Below are 22463 nucleotides of genomic sequence, written 5' to 3'. Positions count from 1 at the left end.
CTGTTTGGTTCTCAACCTGTTTAATGTGTAAAAGGAAAAAAGGCGGTAGGCAGAGTTTCGGTCTGAATACATTCTCGGAATGCTGGCCGTCCAGAGCATCATTCTGAACAGCTGATTATCTTCTGTGACGAGAGAGAGTTTCAGTTTTGAAAAGACCTAATTCCATGGGATCATGGTGACTCATTTATCATAAGAATTAAATACAGAAATTTAAAGGCTCCAAGCAAACAGCAGGGGCGGGACTAATGCGACAGTAATAGCTGGAGTTGATGGGGCAAGAGGCAACCAATCATAAAATTACTTTTCCCTTGTAACAAAGGGTTCACACTTTTAACATAAATTATACATTCATTATGGTGTTTAAAAACAGTCAAGCCTAAATAAATTCTTCATACCATCGAGAAGAGACACACACTGACAACCTGCCTAAGCACAGAACTCGTCTGACAGCTCTTGGCCGGGGCCACGCACATTTTACAGGGAGCTTTTGCTTCTCAAGCTTAGTGAAAGTCTGGCAATCATTTTGTATAAAAATAAGACTTAAATTTAAAACCTCACCAAACTAGGAATCTGATGTAGAAAATCGGTGACACTGGAGCAGCTAAAGCCCGCAGTTCTCAGACTTCAGCCCTTGTCCCAGTGCCCTGCGAGGCCCCGCCCCGCGTGTCCGAGGCCTGGGAGGGGAGGGGCCCACGTCCCTGAAGGGCCAGCCGGTCCCCCCGGGGACAATGCGCTGCTGCTCCAGGAACCCTGGCTGAGGACCCCTGGCAGGGCGTAGCACCGTCTCCGCCTCTGCTCGGCACAGACTGTGTCTGCGCTCTTGGCAGCCGCGGTTACCCTGCGGGCGACGGCGGGAGGCGGCGCTTGGGAGTGACACCACCATGCGCTGCTTTATGGTCAGAGAGGTCGGTCCCTGTCCCAGGCTTGTGGTCAGGTCGCGGGGAGTTCTGCTCTGCCAGCATGTGATGCGGTTTACAACTAAAGCCACAGACGGCGTGTTTGAGTGTCAGGCACTTAGTTGCCTCTGACTCTCTGTGACTCCGTGGATGGTGGCCCGCCAAGGGTCCTCTGTCCGTGGGGGTTCTCCAAGGCAAGAGTACTGGAATGGGTTGCCATTCCCTTCTCCAGATCTTCCCGACCCAGGGATTGAACCCAGGTCTCCTGCATTGCAGCTGGGTTCTTTACCATCTGAGTCACCAGGGAAGCCCCCAATATACTTGACGTGTATATTTAATGCTGGAAATTCACCCTAGGGGACAGACAGAGGATGTGAAAGGAAAAGGCACCATAATTAAGCCATCCTTGGAAATGATGAGGTTTTTTTTTTTTTTTTTCCTCTCTCAAATACCTTCACTTTAATTTAACTTCAAGCCCAAGCATTCTGGGAGGTAAACAGTCTGGTAACTACAGGGGGTGAGAGGCAGGATGCGCCCCAGGACTACAGGAGAAGCACTGGGGTCTGGCCACTCCACTGACTCTACAGCAGGGCCTTGGACACGAGAGCCCCAGGCAGCTGGAAGACACACGACTCCTCAGGTTCCTGCGTGAAGGCACCGTGCCCATCACAAAAGGGCGCCCCTGAGAGCCTCTCTGAACCAGGCTGGGCAGAGTCTGGCTCAAGACTCTAAGCCACTTCTTCCCAGAGAAGCAGTGCCTGGGCCTCCAGGCCACAGGGGTCCCTCTTGCCTAGCCCAGGGCCTGAGACCATACAAGACAAGACACGTGGCCAGTCTCAGAGAAAGAGGGGCTTACCACTGGGGTGAGAACCCTGGAAGGAGCTGACCCAAAACCCAGAACTCTCAACTCTCGGTGAACTTCATTTAAAATGAGTTCTTCCAAGTAAAATGCAAGGCCAAGTTCTAAGCCCAGCAAGAAGCACCCCCAGGGGAGGAGGCCCGCGTTCTGCCAGTCTGCGCTGGGCCCCGCGTCCCCCTCCAGACACCGCGGTGAGCTCTCTTAAAGTGCCACCGCCAGCCGTCGTGGGGAAGCTGTTTGGCCAACCCGTTCAACACCAGATTCCTCCTGGCGATTCCCTACAGACGCCCGTCCCGCCCTTCCCCAGCCTCTTCTCCTGCCAGGCCCGGCGCCCTCCGCCTAAAGTGCCACATGCCCGACGCCAAGCGCAGCCGCAGCGGAGCTCAGGTCACGGGGGTGAGCCAGCAGCCGGCAGGGAAGGGCTCCTCTCTGCCCATCTAACAGTCCTGTACCACTGGGAAGCAACAAAAAAAGGAAATTTCCTGATCTCATCATCATATGCTCCACACTGAACACTTAAAGGCAAATCGTCATCTTAAAGAACTACGTTTAGGGATTCAGTTAAAATATACACAGGTTTTGTCTTCCCTTTGATCCGACTGTTGCTATTGCTTCTTCAGAGGACCATAAAAAGAATTGATACCCTAAAAAAAGGACTCGATTTGTTTTAAAAAAAGAGCAACAATGCGGGGTGGGGTGGGGGTGGGGGCGGAAAAGCGTTTCCTCTCCGCCTCCCGCCCACCCCCTTTCGTTTGGCTCACAAAGCTTTTTTTTTTTTCCCCTCTTCACTGTCGGTGTGGCCCTCGCGGCAACCATCCAGCCATCCGTCCGTCGGTCCGTCCGTCCATTCCGGGCGCTCCGGGCGGCGGGCTTCAGGAGGCGTCCCTGGATATCCACCCGCTCTCAGTGAGGAAGTTCAGGATCCTCTTCTTGAGGACTTTGTCCAGGTAGCTGGGCAGGCGGCTCTTGGAGGGGATGCCCTGGCGCTTCTGCAGGTGGTCCTTGATGATGATGGTCTTTACGGTCACGTAGCGCGCGGGGCTCAGGTTCAGCGAGCTGCACAGCACCTTCTCGCGGTCCGACAGGAGCTCGAAGCCCGGCAGGTGCTCGATGGCCGCGAACTCGCCGTCCCGGCCGTCCTCCTTGCCGCGCTTGGCGCCCCCCGCCGCCGCGGCCGCAGCCGCCGCCGCCTTGTTCTCCTTGCGCTTCTCGCGCTTGTGCCGGGCCGCCTCGTACTCGGCCGACTCTTCCATCTTGGTGATGCCGTTGCGCCGGTAGCGCTGCAGCTCACGGATCTTGGCGCGCAGCATCTTCTCCTTGTGCATGTTCTCAAACAGGTCGTCGAACTCCTTGCACGACATGAACTGGTAGAGCGGCCGCAGCTTGAGCCGCAGCTCCTTCTCCTCCTTGGTGACCTTGCGCCGCGCCGCCCGCTCCTTCTCCTTCTTGTCCTTGCCCAGGAAGGCGGGCACCAGGTTGTAGTCGCGCGCGATGTTCTTACGCCGCTGCCGCTCGCGGAGCTTGCGCACGTACATGTCCACGTGTGCGCGCTTCAGCTCGATCTCCACGTCGTCGTCGTCATAGTTGACCGAGAGCCCGCTGATGAGCGTCTCGGCGTCCTGGTCATACTCGATCTCGTAGTCGTCCCGCAGCGGCATGTAGCCCAGCTGCTGCTGTTCGGCCACCGAGATGTCTAGGGGAGGCAAGGGGGTGGTGAGGCTGGGAGAGAGGGGGCCCCCACTGGGGCAGGTGTGGTCGGTCACCCGGTTGGGGATGGTGTCGGGGATGCAGGCCTTCCCCAGGTTGCCGTGGATGTACATGCTTACGTAATGCTCCATTACTTCCTGGGGAGTCCGGGAAGCGCCCACGTGAGCCGCCATGTCCTCCTGCAGAGACAAGAAGCGTCAGAGGGTCAGACGCAGGCTGGGCGCGGAGGTCCCTGGGCGCCGCCACCCTGCAGCCTGCAGGCGCCGTGCTGTCCATCCCCCACAGCCACTCTGGATGTCGGCGCTGGGGGTAGGACCTTCGGGGAATCCATGCCCCGAGAACATCAGTACCCAGATGGGCAACCGGCCTGGAGGGCAAAGAAAGCCACATCCCAGACCCCAGCTCTTCTCCTGGTTCTCTTAAGAGGACAAACAGAGGCTCCCTGGGGCTCAGGCCGCCCTGCCCGCCAGCAATTAGGCCTGGGTGGGCAGCCAGAGCCCCGGGGTGGGGGTGGGGGGGGTGGGTCCCCACTGGCTCCAGTGACCTCTCCGCTCTTTGAACTAGGAGAACAGATGCAGCCCGGGGCCTCCCCACCAGGGAAGGTGCCAGCTCACCGCGCCGCCTGTGTCCCAGCGCAAAGAGCCAGGCTCCGTCTCTGATGCCCCGGCCCCGGGCCGGTGTGTTCCTTCCCCGGGTGGCGGTCAGATGACCCGGGCGTTGGGCCACCGCTTCTGCCGGCCCCTGGGGTCCAGCAACCAGCTGGAGACCAGCCCGGGCTGCAGGCAGGGGTCACGCCTCCAGAAGGGACCCGCCCTGCGCGCACAGGGTTATTAATGGGAGGAAATTGTACAAGTCTCTCAATCTTTTCCTCTGCCAAGAGGCCTCTTCCTTAAAGGGAACCGCTAAAGCCACTTGAGAAAGCAGCCGCCTGCAGTGTGCACTCGCTCCCAGCAGCCACTCTGCGCCCCGCTGGCCTCACTCCCCCAGCTCTACCCACCCGCCCAGAGACACTCAGCGTCCCCCCATGGTCGGGATGGTCCCTGCACCCCCATAGGCCCGAATGGGAGCCCAGGAAACCAGCCGGTCCCCCGAGGGGCTGACCCTGCCAACCACCGGGCACAGAGGGGAGGAAGGTGTCAGGAAGGCCCTCAGAGAAACCAGACCGGCGTCCGCCCTGCCAGCCTCTCCCCAGGGAGCGCCGCTCGGGGTGGGGGGTAGGGGGGTACAGAGAAGGCCACATTGGGACCCACCCTGCCAGGCCACCTCTGTGCACCGTGAGGGGCAGCGAGAATCAGAGCTGAGAGCAGACTGTCTGCTGGAGAAACTACATGCTTCTTTCTTTAAAAACCTCTCTCAGCACCAACTGTGCAGTTATCCTTTCCCAGGAAACATTTCATCCAAAAAAACAAAAGGAAGTCACAACCATCACTACCGTCACCGTCTCCCAGGCTGGCCACTCCTGCCTTGGAGCCCGCAGGCCTCACAGTAAAGGAACAGGGGGCGCTGGGGAGCGCTCACGCTCTCCCCGCAGCCCAGCCCACCCCAGCCGGGCCCAGGGAGCCCCCGGGACACATGTCTTTCCAGGAGGAGAGGCTGTGCTTGCCAGGGAGCCGGGGGTGCCATCAGCCTGAGCTCAGCTGCCCGCGCTGGGCGGGCGGCCAGGGGCGTGGGAGCCGCGCCCTCAGCATCCAACCCTCACCAGTGCAGTGCCGGGTCCCCGGGCCTGGTCCAGTGCGGCCCTGCGGGAGAGCTCTGCCCTCCGAGAGGCCGATGGCCCCCGCGCCCCTCGGGTGCTCGTCGAGGGGGAGACTCACAGCCCGAGGGCGCAGGGGGAGGCCGAGCAGCGACGCGGCCTCTGAGCGAACCGAGGCAGCCCCGTGACCTGTCCGAGGGCCTCTCCGTCAGCCCGCGCCCTGCGGACGCAGCAGGCAGGGGCTGTGCAGCCGTCCTCCGGCAAGACTGACGGCCCCCGTGAGCCCCCACGCGAGGCGGTGAGGACACGCGGGAGACGGCGGCGGCCCGCCTGTGCTCCTCAGACACTCCCTCGGGGCCCGGGCCCCCAGCCCGGTGCCCAGGGCGCGGAGCGGGGTGGGTGGGGGTGCTGGGAGGGAGGCCCTCCACCGTCTCTGCCTTCTGAGGACTTAGCGCTTTCCGCTGGACGCAGGCACAGCCCGTTTTGAAAACGAAGGACGAGTCCCGAGCATGGGCGAAGCAGGAGGGGGAACCTGGGCCGCTGGGGGGCAGGACGCGGGGCCGCCCCCGACCACAGGCGCCCGCACGCCCCGCGCCAGCACTCCTGAGTGCCCCGGAGACGCAGGAGGAGGTGTGCGCCCCGGCAGCCCCTCAGGCGCGGTCTGCGCGGAGTTACCGTTTCTGCGCACTTCCTGCCCTGAGGAGATGCAAGATGCTCACGTTCTGAGGGTACCGGGAAGGGAGGTGAGGTTCTGTGCACTAGTTTCCATCTTCTTCAGTAAAACTAAAAGGGATTTTTTTTTAAAAGTTAAATTCTGCCTCAATTCTCTGTTTAAACAGGTCTAAGATTTTCATGAAAAATGACCCCATGGACTGCAGCAGGCCAGGCTTCCCTGTCCTTCACCATCTCCCAGAGCTTGCTCAAACTCATGTCCATCGAGCCGGTGATGCCATCCAACCATCTCATCCTCTGTCGTCCCCTTCTCCTCCCGCCTTCAATCTTTCCCAGCATCAGGGTTCTTTCCCATTGAGTTGGTTCTTCGCATCAGGTGGCCGGAGTTTCAGCTTCAGCATCAGTCCTTCCAATGAATATTCAGGACTGATTTCCTTCAGGACTGACTGGCTGGATCTCCTTGCATCAAATATGTATGTGTGTGTGTACACACACACACACACACACACACACACACACACACACAGCGTCCTTAAAAGAGAAGACCTCTGTTCCGGGAGGCAGCCCCGCCCCCTTGCATCAAATACGTATGTGTGTATCTCTACACACACACACACACACACACACACACACACACACACACACACACACACACACACACACACACACACACACACACACACACACACACACACACACACACCACAGCGTCCTTAAAAGAGAAGACCCACACACACACCACACACACACACACACACACACACACACACACACACACACACACACACACACACACCACAGCGTCCTTAAAAGAGAAGACCTCTGTTCCGGGAGGCACACACACACACACACACAGCGTCCTTAAAAGAGAAGACCTCGGGGTTCACGGGCCGGCGGCCCTCTGCTCTGCGTCTTGCTCCGCAAACGTCCACACTCCAGGGGCCTCCTTCGTAGAGGCCGGTGGCCTGGGATAAGAAGCTGGGCGGTCTCCAGACACACAGGCTGGGTTTCTCCAGCCCCGCCAGGCAAGGGGCTGCACAGCCGTGGGCCCTGCGTAGACACCTCGGTGACCCAGCTCCTCTTCAGTTAACACAAGGGGTTTCTGGCTCGAGAGAGACCCAGGCAGTGGCTGTTCATGAAGCCACAAGTCAGCGAGGCTGGTGCCCTGTCACCAGGCCCCCAGGACCCCGCATCACCACCTTGGCCGCTGCCTAGGGGGAGGCAGCTACTCGGGGAGATGCCGGCCAGCGACTGCTGAGAATCGACCCTGGGGGCTGCCACGTCAGCTCGGCGCCAGTGAAAAAGGCCCAGGAAAGTCCACAGGAGCCTGAGTTCCACGGGCTCTGAGACTGAGGGCAGTGACGGAAGGGGACGGCCAGGCTCTGACCCTAAGAGTCCACAGAGGACACACAGGTTCCGGGAAGCGATGACGGACACACCCCGACGATGACGGTTCACGCCGGCCGCTGGCCCAGCGTCCTGCTTGTCTCATCTCACGTGTCTCCAGTCCCCACGTGTCAGCGGGTCACACCAGGGAGGGACCGTCCCATCTGCGCCTTACAGCGGCCCGTGATGGCAGGGGGCAGGGTGGGCGAAGGGGAGGTCCTGTCCCTCGCGTGTTCGAGGTCCAAGTTGTTTTGCTTCATCCAGATGGGTGGATGGACAGACAGAACCGTTGGGCAGGCAAGGAGCAGCAGAAGTGAGTCGGGGAAAGAGACTTGAAGGGAAAGTTCAAGTACGACTGAAATGGAACAAGGCACCCAGCTGTAGCCTGAAGGTGGCCCCTTTCCCACTGCAGCTTGCGGTAACACCCCGGGAAGCAGCCCAAAATCTGGAGGTTTGTTCTATACGCGAACTTAAAAAAAAAAAGGCCTCCCATTTTTAGAACAAGATGAGGAGAGTTCGGTATGCTGCTTCCTGGAGTCCTTTGAAAAATAAAGAAAACGCATCTCTGAGACGCTGAGCTGGGCCCGTGAGGTCACCGAAGGGAAAAGATGTAGGCCAGTCCCACCGCGGGCCGGCCAGCTCCTGCTGGGACTGCCGCGGGGTCTCTCTCCTCTGGCCGAGGCCGCCCCTGCCCTGTGACCTGGCCTCTGCCAACAAATGCCAGCTGCCCTCTCTGCACAGCCTGGGGCCAGGCCTCGGGCCCCGCTCCAGGCCCCACCCCTTCACTGCTGCGTGACCTGGACGTGTCACTAACTTCTCTGTGCCTCGGTTTCCTGGTCTGGATTACGAGGGTGCTACTAAATACCACCTTCACAGGACGGTTGGAGAGTAAATGAGGGAATACACGTTCTCTCAGTCCAGTGCTGGGCACGCTTGGCCCATGGACGCCGGCTTTGTTATTCCTACTACAAAGCTGTTAGCATCGCCTCCAGGGCCTGTGTTCACCCAGGTCACCTCCTCCAGGAAGGCTTCCATGATGCCCAGAGTGAGGCTCACATCCTGGCTCAATTACTTGCTGCTGTGAGACATGTATCGTCTCTGCTCCTGCTTATGATCTGTAATTGCTCCTCTCAAGTGTCTGTCAGGATAAAACACATCATTGTGAACAACCGCAGTTAACGCGTACGGGTTTCACCTCATCTCATCCTCCGAGCAGCGTCCCCCACCTCCCACACCAGGAGGACCACCTCGGGCGCGGCCACCCCAGGGACACAGGCCAGCTCTCGCGCACCGGCACAGGAGGTGCAGCCCACCCACAGGCAGGGCGGTGCCAGCGCTCCCCTTCCTGGACAGACCACCTCACAAGCGTGCAGCCGCGGCACCCTCTCTGACCCCTGGGACGTGTGGGGGACACTGCGGACCCACATCTTGCTGGTGCAGAGCATCCAGTCCCCCGTCTCTGTGCAAACCAGGGCCTCTATCAGGATGACTCTCTCAATCGCGTCGCAGGGCGCCCTTCCCGAGCAGGTCGGTGGGCCTGGTCAAGAAAGGGTGCACGTCCTTTCTTGACCAGCCTTGTGTCTGCCTCGGGGGCGGGGGCCACGAGGCTGGCTTTGTTCCCGAGGCTCCAGGGCCAGGCGCACTACATTCCCTCAGGGAGATGTGGCTCCCGCTTCCTTCTTTAAAGGAAGACATCTCAAGGGGACAGAAGCATGGGCAGCTGGGGTAGAGACCCCAGGGGCCAGCCAGGACGCTGCAGGGCCTCGGGGGCGGCAGGGGGAGCCACCTGCGGGGCCAGGAGCGCAGGGTCCAAGGCCAAGGAGGGGCAGTGGGCCCACAGGACCGACTGAAGTCAGAGCCGCGGGCCCCGGAGGGCACTCCAGGCCGGCCGGCCTGCCCCGAGGACCCAACCTGGGCTCTGGACTCAGACTGGGGCCTGCAGCCCCGCCGGCCTCCCACATGCTCCAGTGCGCATGCGCCCTCCCCGCAGCGGGGACTCCGGCCCATCACACCCACATGGGGCCCTGAATGCGGCCACTTCCCTCTCCAGCCAGGCCGGTCACCTTTACAGTGAGGGGAACGACCCGCTGGCCTCTCGAGGGCTGGGAGGACGCCCTGGGCTGGCAGCCTGCCATCTCCAGACACTCCCTCTGACCTCCAGCCTAACCTGCCCCCACCATGCGCCGCTGGCCGGGTCAAGGCCAGCTGCCACGAGAACTGGTCTCCAGCCCATCCTTCCAGGCCACTCCAGGTGCCCTGTGTCCCTGGGCCACCGCTCCTGTTTCACAGGCCTTTTTTTTTTTTTTTAAAGCTAGAAAGCTCCATAAGCCTCCCCTCTGTTCCAGGGTCCCCATCCTCCTCCCTGAACTCAGAATTCACCAGCTCACACCTGTGAATGCCCCTCGGGGGACTAAAGCTTCTCAGGTCAAATCAGGCTATACTTGTGAGAGAGCTTTACGAAGCCACGGGCCCTACTGTGAAAACCACATGGCGGGGCCTCCAGAAACACACAGGATTACCTCACCATCCAGCAATTCCACCTCCTGGTGTTTACCCGAACTAACAAGGACTTCCGCGCTACCTGGACACCTGTGTTCACCACAGAAGCATTCCTGACAGCGAGTGCCCACCCACAGACGACTGGATAAACAAAGCGTGGTCCGTCCACACCACGGACTATTACTCAGCCTTAAACACGAAGGAGGTTCTGACATCTGTTACAACACTGGCCAACCCGGGGAGACATTATCCTAAGACACAACGCAGTCACAAGAATACAGACATTATGTGAACCCACTGAGGTGAGGTCCCTAGAACAGGTGAGCCCACAGCGACGCCAAGCAGAACCGCAGCTAAGAGGGGCTGTTGGGGGACGGAGACAGGGCTGGCGTGTAACGAGAAAGACTTTCTGTTCACGACGACAAGAGTTGTGGCCAGCGGTGACGGCTGCCCAGCAGCACTGATGTGCTTCCCGCCACTGGACTGGACGCCGACAAACAGGTAAAACGGCGAGCTTCACATTGTCAGTCATTTCAGCCGCTCAGCCGTGTCCGCCTCTTTGCGACCCCATGGACTGCAGCACGCCAAGCCTCCCTGCCCATCACCACTCCCTGAGCTTGCTCAAATTCATGTCCTTTGAGTCGGTGATGCCATCCCACCATCTCCTCCTCTGTCGTCCCCTTCTCCTCCTGCCTTCAATCTTTCCCAGCATCGGGGTGTTTTCAAAGGAGTCAGTTCTTCGCATCAGGTGGCCAAATATTGGAGCTTCAGCTTCAGCATCAGTCCTTCTAATGGATATTCAGGACTGATCTCCTTTAGGATTGACTGGTTGGATCTCCTTGCAGTCCACTGTATGTCTAATGTATACATAAAGTTTATGTGTACATGGATACATGCACCTAATGTATACATAAAGGATACACTGTGCATCATGATACACCGAGTATTAGGATACATACTTTATGTATACACTAGATACCTGTATCCATATACTTTATATGTACATTATGTATACATAATGTATACTTTACCACAATAAAAATATATACTTTGTTTTGAATAGTAAAAGTTCTACAAGCTGCATGCCTTACTGTAGCTACATCGGTACTTCTTAAAGTAGGGTCCCTGGGACAGCAGCAGCATCGCCTGTGAACCTGTTGGAGCTGCAGCCTCTCATGCCGCCCCCAACCTACTGGCTTCAGAAGGCTGGGGTGGCGGGGGAGAACGACAGGACTTGTGCCCAAGGAGCCTCCCAGGGTGTCCTCACTCACTCTGCAAGTTTAAGACCCACTGCTCAGGGACTTCCTTTCCCTGGTACTCCGGGGGACTCCATGCTCCCACTGTAGGGCTACGGGTTCAACCCCGAGCCAGGGAACAAGGGTCCCACAGAGTCTGTCCCCCAAACAATAAAAGCCCTGCTCTGCATAACCCTCTGAACTCTAGCTGGTTTCTCCAGCCAAGCTCTTCCCTGCCCCTTCTTGATGGCGATTAAGACCCCCACTCTCAGGAGGCTCACAGGATGGACCCATCCATCTCTCACCAACACACAGAAGGGCTCCACTGTGCTGAGGAGGAGACCATGCTGAGAACCCACTGCGTCAGAGGCCCTGGACTCTCTGTAACCCGCTGTGTCCAGCCCTCACCCGGGGGCGCTCTGCGTGTAGCACAGGGTCCAACACAAAGTGGGTCTTCAGCAAGCGCTGGATGATGAAGGCCCACAGCGCGTCCGCGCCACCCCGCCTGCCGGACCCCGCTGTCATCTACAAAAGGAAGCCGTTGTTCACGACGTTCCGCCCGCCTGCGGAATCAGCCTGAACGTGCCGTTCACAGCACAGGGCCTCAGAGTCCACAGAGCACTCTGCGTCCTTTTGCAACTTGAAATCGAGCTTCAGGGCCAGCGTGAACCCCACCTGCCCTGGAGTCCTCCTGACCATGGGACGTGGGGGAGGCCCACGCCTCCTTCAAACTGGTCGATGCTCCAGCAACCAGCTAACAGATGCCTGGCACTGTGGGGAAGCACAGCTTGGCGTTCACGTCTGCTTGTGTCCCCCCGGGATCCGTGTCTTCCAATCCTGAATCTGCACAGCGCCCACCACACAACCAGCTGCCTGGGTCGGGGGGCTTAAAACCCATGGTGCTGGGACCCGGTGAGCCCTGCCCACCCTGAGCCTTTTTCTGGTCTCCCGTCATGGGTGTCAGCCCTCATCCCCGTCCTCTCTGCTGCTCATCCCCAAACCCTCCTGGCCTTGTGGCAAGCACCCCTCAGCCGGGCCCGGACCCTGGGACAGACTGTGAGCAAATGATCCAGACTTCAGCAGGGCCTGTCCGCACGGAGTCCCCACAACCCCATGCCCATGAGTACCACCAGAGAAATCACAGTGGTCTCACCTGCCTCTCCACCACTGTCCCCACACCCACACCCGCCCTTGGGACCCAGTCCCTGTCCCCGAGCCCCGGCCCCCACATTCACCCCCCACCCAGTCGGGTCAAGACCCGGCTCCAGCCAGGGGCGTGCAGCCCCCCAGCCACAGCAGATACTGCTGCCGCACCAGGAGGTTAAGCCCGGGCTCTGCACCAGGGCCTTCCGTTCTCAGGGTCACCACTCTTCAACCAAGAACCAGCACTTGCTGATGGCAGCCTGCGTGGGACACGCGGCTTGGGGCTCACGCCTGGAAACAGCCTGCCTCTCAGCACTGCAGAGGAGCCTCTGAGGAAGCACGGCCAAGCTCAGGGCAAAGACGCCCCAGAGAGGAGAGGGAGAGACAGGAGAGCCGCACCTCGGCCTGGCCCATGGACCTCCGACCCCAGACCGCAACGCCTGCTGAGCAGGGAGAAGGCCCCGGCTTTGTCTCGGAACAGCTGAGCCTGCTGCTGCCCCGATTCAGAGCCTTTCAGCACGGTCTCCAGATGGCTCCCGTGCAAGTTAAAGTAGTACTGCTTTCAGAGCACCCTCCCGGCCTCCCTCAGCACACTCTAATACATCTTTCAGTCCCGGGCTCGCTTTTCGAGTATTTTCCGCAAAGCTGCAGGGAGGCAGTGCTGACGGGGTGGCTCGGAGCACAGACTTGGTCACCAAACGATTCGGTCCGAACCTGTGGCACAGACCTGCGCTGGGAGGCTCTCACAAGGAACCACGCAAGCTCAACACAGTGCCTGGCACCCAGCGAGCCTCTTGGTCCACGCCAGCTATTTTTAGTGGCGACTGCAGAGATAAGAGCTCCAAGAATGAAGCAGGGAAGGGAAGTCTCTCTGAAGCAGATATGATATGGAAGCAGAAAGACCAGTCACAAACCATGATTGGGGCGGTGTGGGGGAGTGCTCTCAACAGAAGAAATAACAAATGATTCAAAGGATCCCGGGGTAGGTAGACACTGAAAGGCCCCGCAGGCCCTCAAGTTTCATCTCTGTAGAACTGGAAGCTGCTGCAGGCTGACGGGACAGGACCTGTCCTCAGAGACAGCTCCAATCCTGCTGCCTGGAATGGGCTGTGGGGCCCGGGTACCAAGCAGAGAGGCCAGTCCGGAGGCTCCAGGAGCGATCAGGCCAGAGATGGACATCAGCCTACACTGAGGCTGTGAGAAGAGGCTAGCTTCTGGAGGATTCTGAAGACAGAGCTGCCGCTGAACTGGACCCTGAAGAAGACCCTGAGAATGGTACTCCATTTGCAGCCCAAGGAGCCAACCAATCAAGGTGTGAGATTTGGGTCAAGGGAAGTGGAGGAGCCCAGGAGATACACACAGGGACAGCAGAGATGGGTTTGTGACTGGAGGCTGGACCTCAGGACCAGCCCACCACGACCCTGTAATGCCCATGAAGGCCAGGCTGACACCTTTCTTTCCGGACTCCTTCACTGTTGCAGGATGAGCACAGAGCAGAGGCTCCATACGCATCCACAGGCAGCACTTCAGGACAGTGAGGGGGGTCCGGAGCGTGGCCTCCGTGATGCAGGCACTCAGCTGAGAACCCGGAGCAGGGTCTCTAAGGAGCTGGGAGAGGCTCGAGATTCCAGGGCTGCGGAATGGGCACGGGTCCCCAAAGACTGGCTCACTTGACCGATAGAATAAAGCTAACCTAAATACAGGCAGGGCAGGCTTGGGGATGCGGGGAGAAGCGTGGAACGTCTCCACCAGCAAGCCCAGGAGAAGGGGCCGGCAGTCGGCCCCCAGCGTCTGTGGGCTCAACCCCGCTCGGCCATTTTAGACAAGGGACAGAGTATGGGATGATTCTGGTGGCCTGGGAGGATTCTGGAACAATCCTCCGTGGATAATGAGGGACGGCTGTGCTGCTGGAGAAGTGGTTCGAGGAGCTGGGGGACCAGCATGTGGAAGGGTCTGGAAAGATGAGGGAGTGGGCTCCCGTCTCTCCCCCCCGGCACTCCTCACAATGCCTGGAGGTGGCCACAAGTCCCTGGTGGTTATGGGCCAAAAGCCAGCCAGGCCTTCTCCTCCTAACACGGACAAGAGCCTCCTCTTGGAGAGTGCGAAAAGCACTCCTCAGAGACCACCTGGAGAAGAGCCACCACGTGTCTCTCTCGAGAGCTCGATGTGAATGAGTCCAGTCCAGCTCTGTGTTCTCTCCGATAAACTTCCCCAAAGAAACCTCCTGAGGGAAAGAAAGTGAAGTCGCTCAGTCGTGCCTGACTCTTTGCGACCCTGTGGACTGTAGCCTGCCGGGCTCCCCTGTCCACGGGTATTCTGCAGGTGCGAACGCTGGAGTGGGTTGCCATTTCCCTTCTCCAGGGGATCTTCCCCATCCAGGGATCGAACCCCGGGGTCTACTGCAGGCAGACTCTTTACCAACTGAGCCCCCAGTGGAGAGACCGAAATGCAAAAGGTCAGGCGTGGTCCGGTCCAAACACTCCATGGCAGAACCCACTTAGCCCGGGGCACACGAAGCCCAGGGTGTCGCGGGGACGCGAGGGTCAACGAGTGCCTGGCAGGGGACACAAAGTGAGTGGTGGTGGCGGTGAGGGTGGCAGGGAGGACCAGGAGCGCCTGCCTGCAGGGCAGAGGGCGTGGAGAGGAGCTCCTCTGGCCTTCAGCACACTCTCCTCCAGGCAAAACCCACTCCTTCCTGGGGTACCCTACTGCTGTCAAGTCTCAGAGCCGCCTGTGTCCCCCTGACTCCCTTCTGGGGAGTCCGGCCTCGCCCAAGGGGTGCACTCGGCAGACACCAGCGGAGGTCACCCCAAAAGGCTGGGAAAACAGCCCTGGGGTGGGGGGTGGGGGGCAGCCAGCCGTGGCCCGATTCCCCCCCCTCTCCCCGCCCCACTCCGCTACTTCCTGCTGTGTGACCTTGGGCGGCTGGCTCACCCTCTCTGTGCGCCTGGCCCTGCCCGGGGAGGCGGGCGCGGGCCTCCCCGCCTCCACCGCCCATCGCCACCCCCCGCGCCCTCGCGGCGCCCGCACCCCCGCAGGTGCGCCCGGGGCCCTGCGGCTCACCCAGTTCCCGAAGCCGAACTGCTCGATGGCATCCAGCAGCAGCTGCTCCTCGCGGCTGGTCCAGCCGCCCTCGGCCTCGGGCCCCCAGAGCGTGAAGCGCCCGCCGTCCACCAGCTGGTAGCCGTGGTAGCGGCGGTGGTGGCCGATCTCCGCGCCGGCGGAGAAGCACTCGGGGCACAGCTCGATGTCCTGGCACTCGGTGCAGCGGAAGCGCAGCGGGCTCACCTCGGCCAGGCAGTACACGCAGTACTTCTTGCCAAGCTCCGCCATCTTCCGCCACCGGGGCCCCGCCGCCCCGCGCTCCAGCGAAACCGCCGCGGCCGCCGCCGCCGCGGCCGCCCCGCCCCAGGCGCCCGCTGCAGCCGGCCTGCCGGGCCGCGCGTCCCGCCTCAGCGCGCAGGCGCCCTCGGGCCGGCCCGGCGGCGCACCGCGCAGGCGCCGCCGCGCGGAGGGGGGTGGGAGTCCGGGCGCCCGGCCCGCCGCTCTGCGCCTGCGCGCCCCCCAACCCAGTGCCAGCCGCCTGGCCTCAGAGGCACAGACGCTCTGAGGCCGGCAAGAGGGCGGAAAAGGAAGCCGGGGCGGGACGCGTCCCGCCCCCTCTCGGTGCGAGCCTACGCCCTCCGCCAATCAAAGCAGCCCCCCGTCGTCCGGGGGCGGCCTCCCATTGGACTGCATTGGCCGGGAGGCCGGGAGGAGAAGGGGGCGGAGCCCCAGGCCCTGGAAAGTGGGCGGAAAAGGAAGCGAGGAGGGACGCGCCCCGCCCCTTCTGGGTACGAGCCTACGCTCTTCGCCAATCAAACGTGACCCCCGTCGTTCGGGAGCGGCCTCCCATTGGTCTGCTCCGGCCGGGAAGGCGGGGAGGAGAAGGGGCGGGGCGTGGGACAGAGATCCAGCCAATCGCCGGGCCCCTCCGCGCGCGCCCCTGGTTGCCCCTGGAAACCAGACAGCCAGCAGCTCCCCGCTGGAGGGTCTGCGGCGCTGACCGGGAGGACGGGAGATGGATGACCACACTGGGGACCCCGAGACGGAAGATGGAGAGGTGGAGAGCCTGGCCTCGCGGCTGTCCGGGATCAAGGCCAGCTCCGTCCCCCGGTCCCCGGTGGAACCCGTGGAGCCGGAGCCGGAGCCGGAGACGAAGACCGTAGAGGCTTCGGAGGAAGGCGCCGCCGCGCCGAAGCCGGCCAAATCCCAGGAAGGGCTGGCGGTTACCGAAGCTGCTGGCGAGGAGGGGCCCGGAGAGCTTGAGAGCCCGGCCGAGGCCCAGGAGGAAGCCGAGCCAGGGGAGCCGCGGGAGGCCGGGCCTGAGGAGCCAGCCGAGCCAGAGCCCGAGGAACCCGAGGAGGAGGAAGAAGAGGAGGAGGGCGAAGAAGAGGAGGCGGCGGCGGCGGAGCCTGGGAGGAAGGAAGTCCCGTCGCAGGTCTCCCTGCAGCAGGCCACGGCCGGCAAGGAAGAGGCCGCGGCAGCCCAGGGCGCTGAGCGGGAAGGCCAGGTAGAGGAGGAGGAAGAGAGCGAGGCAAGCGAGGCGAGCGAGGAGGGGCTGGAGGCCCGGGTCCCACGGAAAGACGAGGACGAGCTGAAAAACCTGGACGAGGGGCTTGTGCTCGAGCCTTACGACTGGAGCGAGGAGGTGCAGAAGCAGCAGGAGCAGCAGCTGCGCGCCGAGCTTCTGGAGCAGTACCGCGCCCTGGTGGTGGAGCGCGGTCGCTACCAACGCTACAACATCTACTTGCAGCACAAGATCTTCGAGGCGCTGCGCAAGAAAAAGGGTGTGGAGGCCGCCGCCGAGGCGCCGGGAGGCGACAGGGGCGCGGAGCCCGAGGCCCCCGAGAAAGAGCAGGCCTACCTCCGCCATCTGGCCGTCCTGGAGGACCTGCGGAAGCAGGAGGCCGACGACCTGCGCTGGTATCACCACGAGCTGGACCAGCTGAAGCTGCAGTGCCAAGAGAAGGTCTCCCGGGTGGACAAGGAGTGGCGGCGCTTCCAGGCGCTCAAGAAGCAGGTGGTGATGCAGGCCATGGGCAGCTGCTGGATGAGGGGCGGCCGCCAGGTCGCTCTGCGAGAGGTGGAGCAGATCCAGGCACTGGAGGATAAGAAGGAGAAGGAGATGAGCACCGTGAGGCTAGAGAACGTGCAGCTGAAGCAGAGCCTGGTGCATTTTGAAACCAGGATGAGGACCCAGGAGGACCTGACCGAGGGCCTGCTCCTGATAGACTTTGAACAGCTCAAGATCGAGAACCAGACCTTCAATGAAAAGGTCGAGGAGCGAAATGAGGAGCTCCTGAAACTGCGTGGCAAGGTGACCCACAACGTGCAGATAATAACTCACGTGAAGGAAAAGTTACACTTTGTGGACATAGAAAACATGTGTAAAAAGGCAGAGCTCATGGACATTGAGGCTCAGGTGGCCCAGAAGAGGGACATCTTGACCAAGACTAAGCAAGCCCGAGATGGCCTGCGGCTTGACAACATCAGGCTGAATCAGAAGTGTGGGCTTCTGGGCAAGGAATCCCTCCTCCGGGACATGGAAGAGAAAGTGGACAGGACGGAGGTGCTCAACCAGCGCCTGGCGAGCCTGAAGCACCACCACGCCGGCCTCGTTCTGTCCTGCAAAGGCGTGAAGCAGAAGATCAGGGAGGCCAAGGCCTTTCTGCCCTCCTGACTCAATTGATAGGCGACTTCCATCTCAGCAAACTCCATCCTTCACCAACTCCTGTTCTGCCTTTGTTGCCACTCTTTAAAAGGCCCCTGATGATTGGGATGAAATTGTGTTTTGTATTCTTAATTTTTCAGCTTCCAAATTAATGCTGAGCACAGAACTGAGTTAAATATAGAAAAAATAGTAAAACAGGTACAGGGAAACAAACAGGGATGGCTTAATGTACCGACTTCTCATAAAAAGCTGTCACAGACCTTTTTCTATCTGAGCAATTTTATAATTTCAGTGTCCTGACACTGAGAACTGATCCTCCTCCATGTTCAAGAGGGTTCAACAAACGGGCAGAGTGCCCAGAAAATTCCTGTGCACTAAACGCATTAGTAAATCCTCTTTGAATGTACTGAACTGTGTGGTCCTGAATCGCTCATTTCAGGTCAAACCTCACCAATTCCCTTAAAACTGTTTTGCATGTAAACAGCGCTAGCTTCTGGGGTAATCAACACCCAGGAAGAGGAGGGACGAGAAACAGGGAGAAGAAGAGCCTTGTCCAATGAAAGGAGGCTCAGTCTGTCTAACTGTGAATGTCTGTTTCTGGCTCAAGGACAGTCTTCAATGCTAATGAAACGTTTTCTTGGAGCCACTAAAGAAATGCACTGATCCGTGCCAAAAATGAAATTTTGTTTTCCAGTGAAGACAAAATGGTGGTTGTATTGTGCTTTGCAGGTGCAAAATACACAGAGAGATGTGACTGCTGAGTGTCCATAAGCCTTTCGTTTTCAGCAAGATATTTGCAGATCTTAGACCGTCACTAAGCACATGATTTACTGTGTCAAATATTAAGATTTCTTTCATTCCTTGAGTTAATGTGAGAAACACTAGACAGGTCTATCCCCTTAACCTGAAGTCAGCGATGGCTGTTTTAAGGTTTCTTTGATGCTTTGGGAATCAGGGGCTTTATTTCTTCTTAGTTTTAGCTTGAATTTTGAGATGTGCAGATTTGGGATTAAAAGTATTCTTCCATCCCTAAATTTAAGAAGGATCATAAGAAGGATGATCTCTTCTTTGGTGCTAAATACCTTTAGGAAACCCCACTGCAGGCAGATGACTCGCTCGTGAGACTATCACAGTAACTTTTGTCTTTTGATGACATTTTGTTTTCTAAAGTGCTTTCCCTTTAAAGCCAATAAAGACTGATTAAAATTCCCTAACTTCCACAGCATGAATACTCTTTTATAATATCATAATCAAAGCACACAAACATAAGAGTGAGGAGAGTAAAAAGCTTTGCCTTCCTGTTTCCCTTCTCTTTTTCCTCTACAATTTTTGTCTTCTATCCTATTCATCAAGACCAAAGTCAAATAGTGATTCCCTGGCAGATAGAACTTGGTTTTTCCTGTGCCTCAAACTGGGAACAGCAGTGGCTCACTCTTTTTTTGGCTGGGGAGGTTCAAACTGGCAACAGGCTCGGTGCCTACAGCTTTTATTATGAGTCTCCGGCTTTTGATTCACTAGAGAGAGAACAGGTATTTTCAGCTGACTTTGAACGACCGGCAATTACCCAGGTAGATTTCCTCATCAGCCTTCAACCTGGTGACCAGTATGTCTCTGAGTGTGTGTGTGTATTCAGTCGTGTTTAAGCTGCAAAGTTACCGATGTCCTCTCAAATTATGTTACCTGTGCTGAAGATGTTCCAGTAGTTGACTAGAACGTAATAATCTTCTGTTGACTATTTCATAACAAAGTTCTAATAACTCACAAGCTGTTTCAGACAGACCACGTCCGAGGAAGAATGCCAGGGACCCAAAAATCATTGTCCCCCTCCCTCAGCACCTGACAGCTGTCTGCAGGCAGAGCCCCACCCCGGCCTGTGACCCACCCACCCCTCTGTGACTGTACCTCCAGGAGACAAAGACCCTGGAAGGCAGACAGTGGGTCGGGGTTCAATAAATTTGTTGGGTTAATAACATTCATGTCAGTCTCATTTGCTGAATGTATTCGTTACTTGAATTCCTATTAGGTGTCAGGCACAAGTCCCGTGCCGGATTCAAAAATGATTACAGTAGTAATGAGGATGTCTCAATGAAGCAGAGCCAATGAGGACAAGGACAGAAGGCAGGCTTGTAGATTTGGAAGGAGGACCCCAGAGACACACAGCTCCACCCCTTCCTTGAGGGGACAGTTACAGAGCAGTGCCCCAGTCCAGACTAGAAACCCCTAAAACTAAGACGATTCTTACAAACACTAAAAGGCTATACAGATTTTTTTTTCATCTCTTTGTCAAAAAGTACAGGGCCTGAAAAGTGGAGGCACAAGAAAATCTAAATGAGATGTCCGTGAAGCTGGCCTCTTGATTTTCTGCTTTCAACATTTTATCCTAATTTAGAAAATAAAACGACAACCACTCGCTAATCTTCAGGTAGATGGCCAAGGCCTTTCCTTAAGGGTAGAATCGTTGATTCTCGAATTGTCTATGGCATCTTAAATTTCTTGCAAAATAACCTCCATGCAGACTGCATTATCCTCTTTCAAATCCTGGCCACACCACTTCATCAGGCAGGTGGCTCGGCCTCTGTGTGCCTCGGTTTCCTCAGCACTGACTTCAGAGTTGTCGTGAGGATCAAACATACTTTAAGTAAAGGCTTAATGTAGTGCCTGGCACACAGCCACCATACACAGATACTAAGTATTCTCCAGCTGTCTCTCCCACATCCCATTCAACAGCATTTGAAAGAGATTTGCCTTTGAGACTTGTCAAAGCTTTTAGTGTTCTTAGAAGCAAGTTTCTTTTCACAACACTGGTTTAACATAGCATTTAATTGAATTGTGTAAATACAATAACTACCACCATTGGCATAAAAAAACTTGAGAACGATAATCAGTGACAGGCTCACCTCAGGGATGTAGCTGCGTACGTGCCAGACAGCAGCCTACCAGGCAAGGGAGATTTAGGGTGAACTAGCCTTTTTTTTTTAAGGTCTGAGCTGGACGTGGCCGCTGTTACAGAGGGCTTTTTGTTTGTTGTTGGCATCGGTGGCAGGAGGGACGCAGGCACTACCTGGATAAAGCCCAAGGCCTCTGAAAAGGAAACACTTCTTCACCACTAAATGAAAACCATTTTTCGGTGACAGCACATGTAAGATTTTTCAGTTCCTCAGTGGAAATCCATACTTTTCTTTTCGTATGAGTTCATCTGCAGTCATTATTTAGATTTTCACCACTAGTCAGGTGTGCATGCTTGCTCAGTCGCTCAGTCGTCTCTGACTCTTTGTGACCCCCTGGACTGTAGCCCGCCAGGCTCCTCTGTCCACGGGATTCTCCAGGCAAGAAGACTGGAGTGGGTTGCCACTTCCTTCTCCAGAAGATCTTCCTGACCCAGGGATCAAATCTGTGCCTCCTGCATTTCCAGCAGATTCTTTACCCACTGAGCCACCTGGGAAGCGTGTCTTCTATAAAAAGAGAGTTCATCCACCCCCAATACGTAGTTTGTTTTAAACTTTGAGATGGTCTTAGTCAGGATGATGAAGATGCAGACGCTACGGATGAAAGGGACCCCAGGAACGACTCCCACCGCATCCCGTCTGAGAACCTGGCTCTAAGGCCTCCCTCTGCTGGCCACACCCGTCCTCTGGTCCTCCTGGTGACCCGCAGCTCACCGCAAGGCCCAGCTGGGGGGCACCCGCCTCTCTGCCCTTCTGGCACAGCACCTCCTTCCCTCTCTTGCCTTCTTGGCAGGCTGCACACTTCGGGGGGTGGTGTCTTTGAACCGTCAGCCCCCTAGTTTCTCTTAGGAAAACACTCCCCAACTTCCACCCTTGCCACAGCTTGGGCATTGGCTGGGGGTCACCCCTCAGGGCCACTCGTCAGGCATGGCTCTGCCTCCTCAGAGCTGAGGTCAGAAGCCCCAGAGCAACACGTTCTCTGGGGAGCCAGCCGTGTTTCTGAGCAAGGGCTGGGGAGCCGCAGGCCAGAGTCTGAGCCCCTCCATTGGGTGGAGGGGCCCAAGCAGATGGCTTCTGAGCCACACCTCTGAGGACAGGGCGTGACCTGCTGCGGAGATAAATGAGGTCATCCTGGAGACTGAGCCCCAGGCATGGTGTGGGTGGAGCAGTGAGCGAACCCCCAGCTGTCAACCCTCGATAACTCTCCACCAGTCTCAGCCTGCAGGGGGTGGAGACCACAGGGCAGTGGCCCGGAGCCCTGGGGCAGGGCGCCCGTGCACAGGAAAGGTGCTGTTTCTGAGCTGTGCAAGGCTCAGCGACGTGGGACCAAAGGGCCCAGAAGCCGGGAACCTGATCCCGGAAGGACCAGCACGCACACCAGCAACGTGAGAGTCCACTGCCCTGCCCGGCTCCGGGACCTGGAGGACCGCTTCACGCGCACCGCCACCGTGGCGGGGCAGCGCCACTGGTCTCCGCCCCCAGGATGGGGAGAGACCACAGGTACCCGCGGACACCGCAGGGCACCCGGCAGGTTGGGGGTCCTGACGCCCGGCCCGGAGACCCTGACGCCCTTCTGGGATGGGGGGCAGGAGCGGGGGTGGGGTTGTGAGCAGGTGAGCGGGGCAGGTGCGTGGGCCGGGTGACCAGGGGCTAAAGCTGCAGGCGGTCAGGCTCAAGGGGCAGCAAGCCTGGGGCTCCCCTCGGCCTGGAAGGGG

The 22463-nt window shown here is 58.4% G+C and overlaps 2 protein-coding genes across 2 annotated transcripts; one reads left to right on the top strand and one right to left on the bottom strand.

Moving 5' to 3' along the window:
* Window positions 1-3: 3 nt before the first annotated feature.
* TADA2B (transcriptional adaptor 2B) lies at window positions 4-15531 on the bottom strand. The gene is made up of 2 exons (XM_061420927.1): window positions 15154-15531; window positions 4-3641 (listed from the first exon to the last, which is right to left on the bottom strand). The coding sequence occupies exons 1-2, from the start codon at window positions 15421-15423 to the stop codon at window positions 2628-2630; spliced, it is 1284 nt and encodes a 427-aa protein (XP_061276911.1). The 5' UTR covers window positions 15424-15531; the 3' UTR covers window positions 4-2627.
* A 99-nt stretch (window positions 15532-15630) lies between these two features.
* Window positions 15631-19775, top strand: CCDC96 (coiled-coil domain containing 96). The gene has a single exon (XM_061420926.1). The coding sequence runs from the start codon at window positions 16151-16153 to the stop codon at window positions 17810-17812; it is 1662 nt and encodes a 553-aa protein (XP_061276910.1). The 5' UTR covers window positions 15631-16150; the 3' UTR covers window positions 17813-19775.
* Window positions 19776-22463: the final 2688 nt, after the last annotated feature.

This window comes from Bos javanicus, chromosome 6 (assembly GCF_032452875.1).
Source record: "Bos javanicus breed banteng chromosome 6, ARS-OSU_banteng_1.0, whole genome shotgun sequence".
Lineage (NCBI taxonomy): Eukaryota > Metazoa > Chordata > Mammalia > Artiodactyla > Bovidae > Bos > Bos javanicus.
This window is presented reverse-complemented; position numbering and strand designations above follow the sequence as displayed.

What these genes read in the sequence shown, in the direction of transcription:
- CCDC96 (XM_061420926.1), top strand. Translation starts at nt 16,151, where the DNA reads ATGGATGACCACACTGGGGACCCCGAGACGGAAGATGGAGAGGTGGAG.
- TADA2B (XM_061420927.1), bottom strand. Translation starts at nt 15,423, where the DNA reads ATGGCGGAGCTTGGCAAGAAGTACTGCGTGTACTGCCTGGCCGAGGTG. An exon ending in AGTTCGGCTTCGGGAACTGG is followed by an intron (nt 3,642 to 15,153) that starts GTGAGCCGCAGG and finishes TTGTCTCTGCAG; the next exon opens with GAGGACATGGCGGCTCACGT.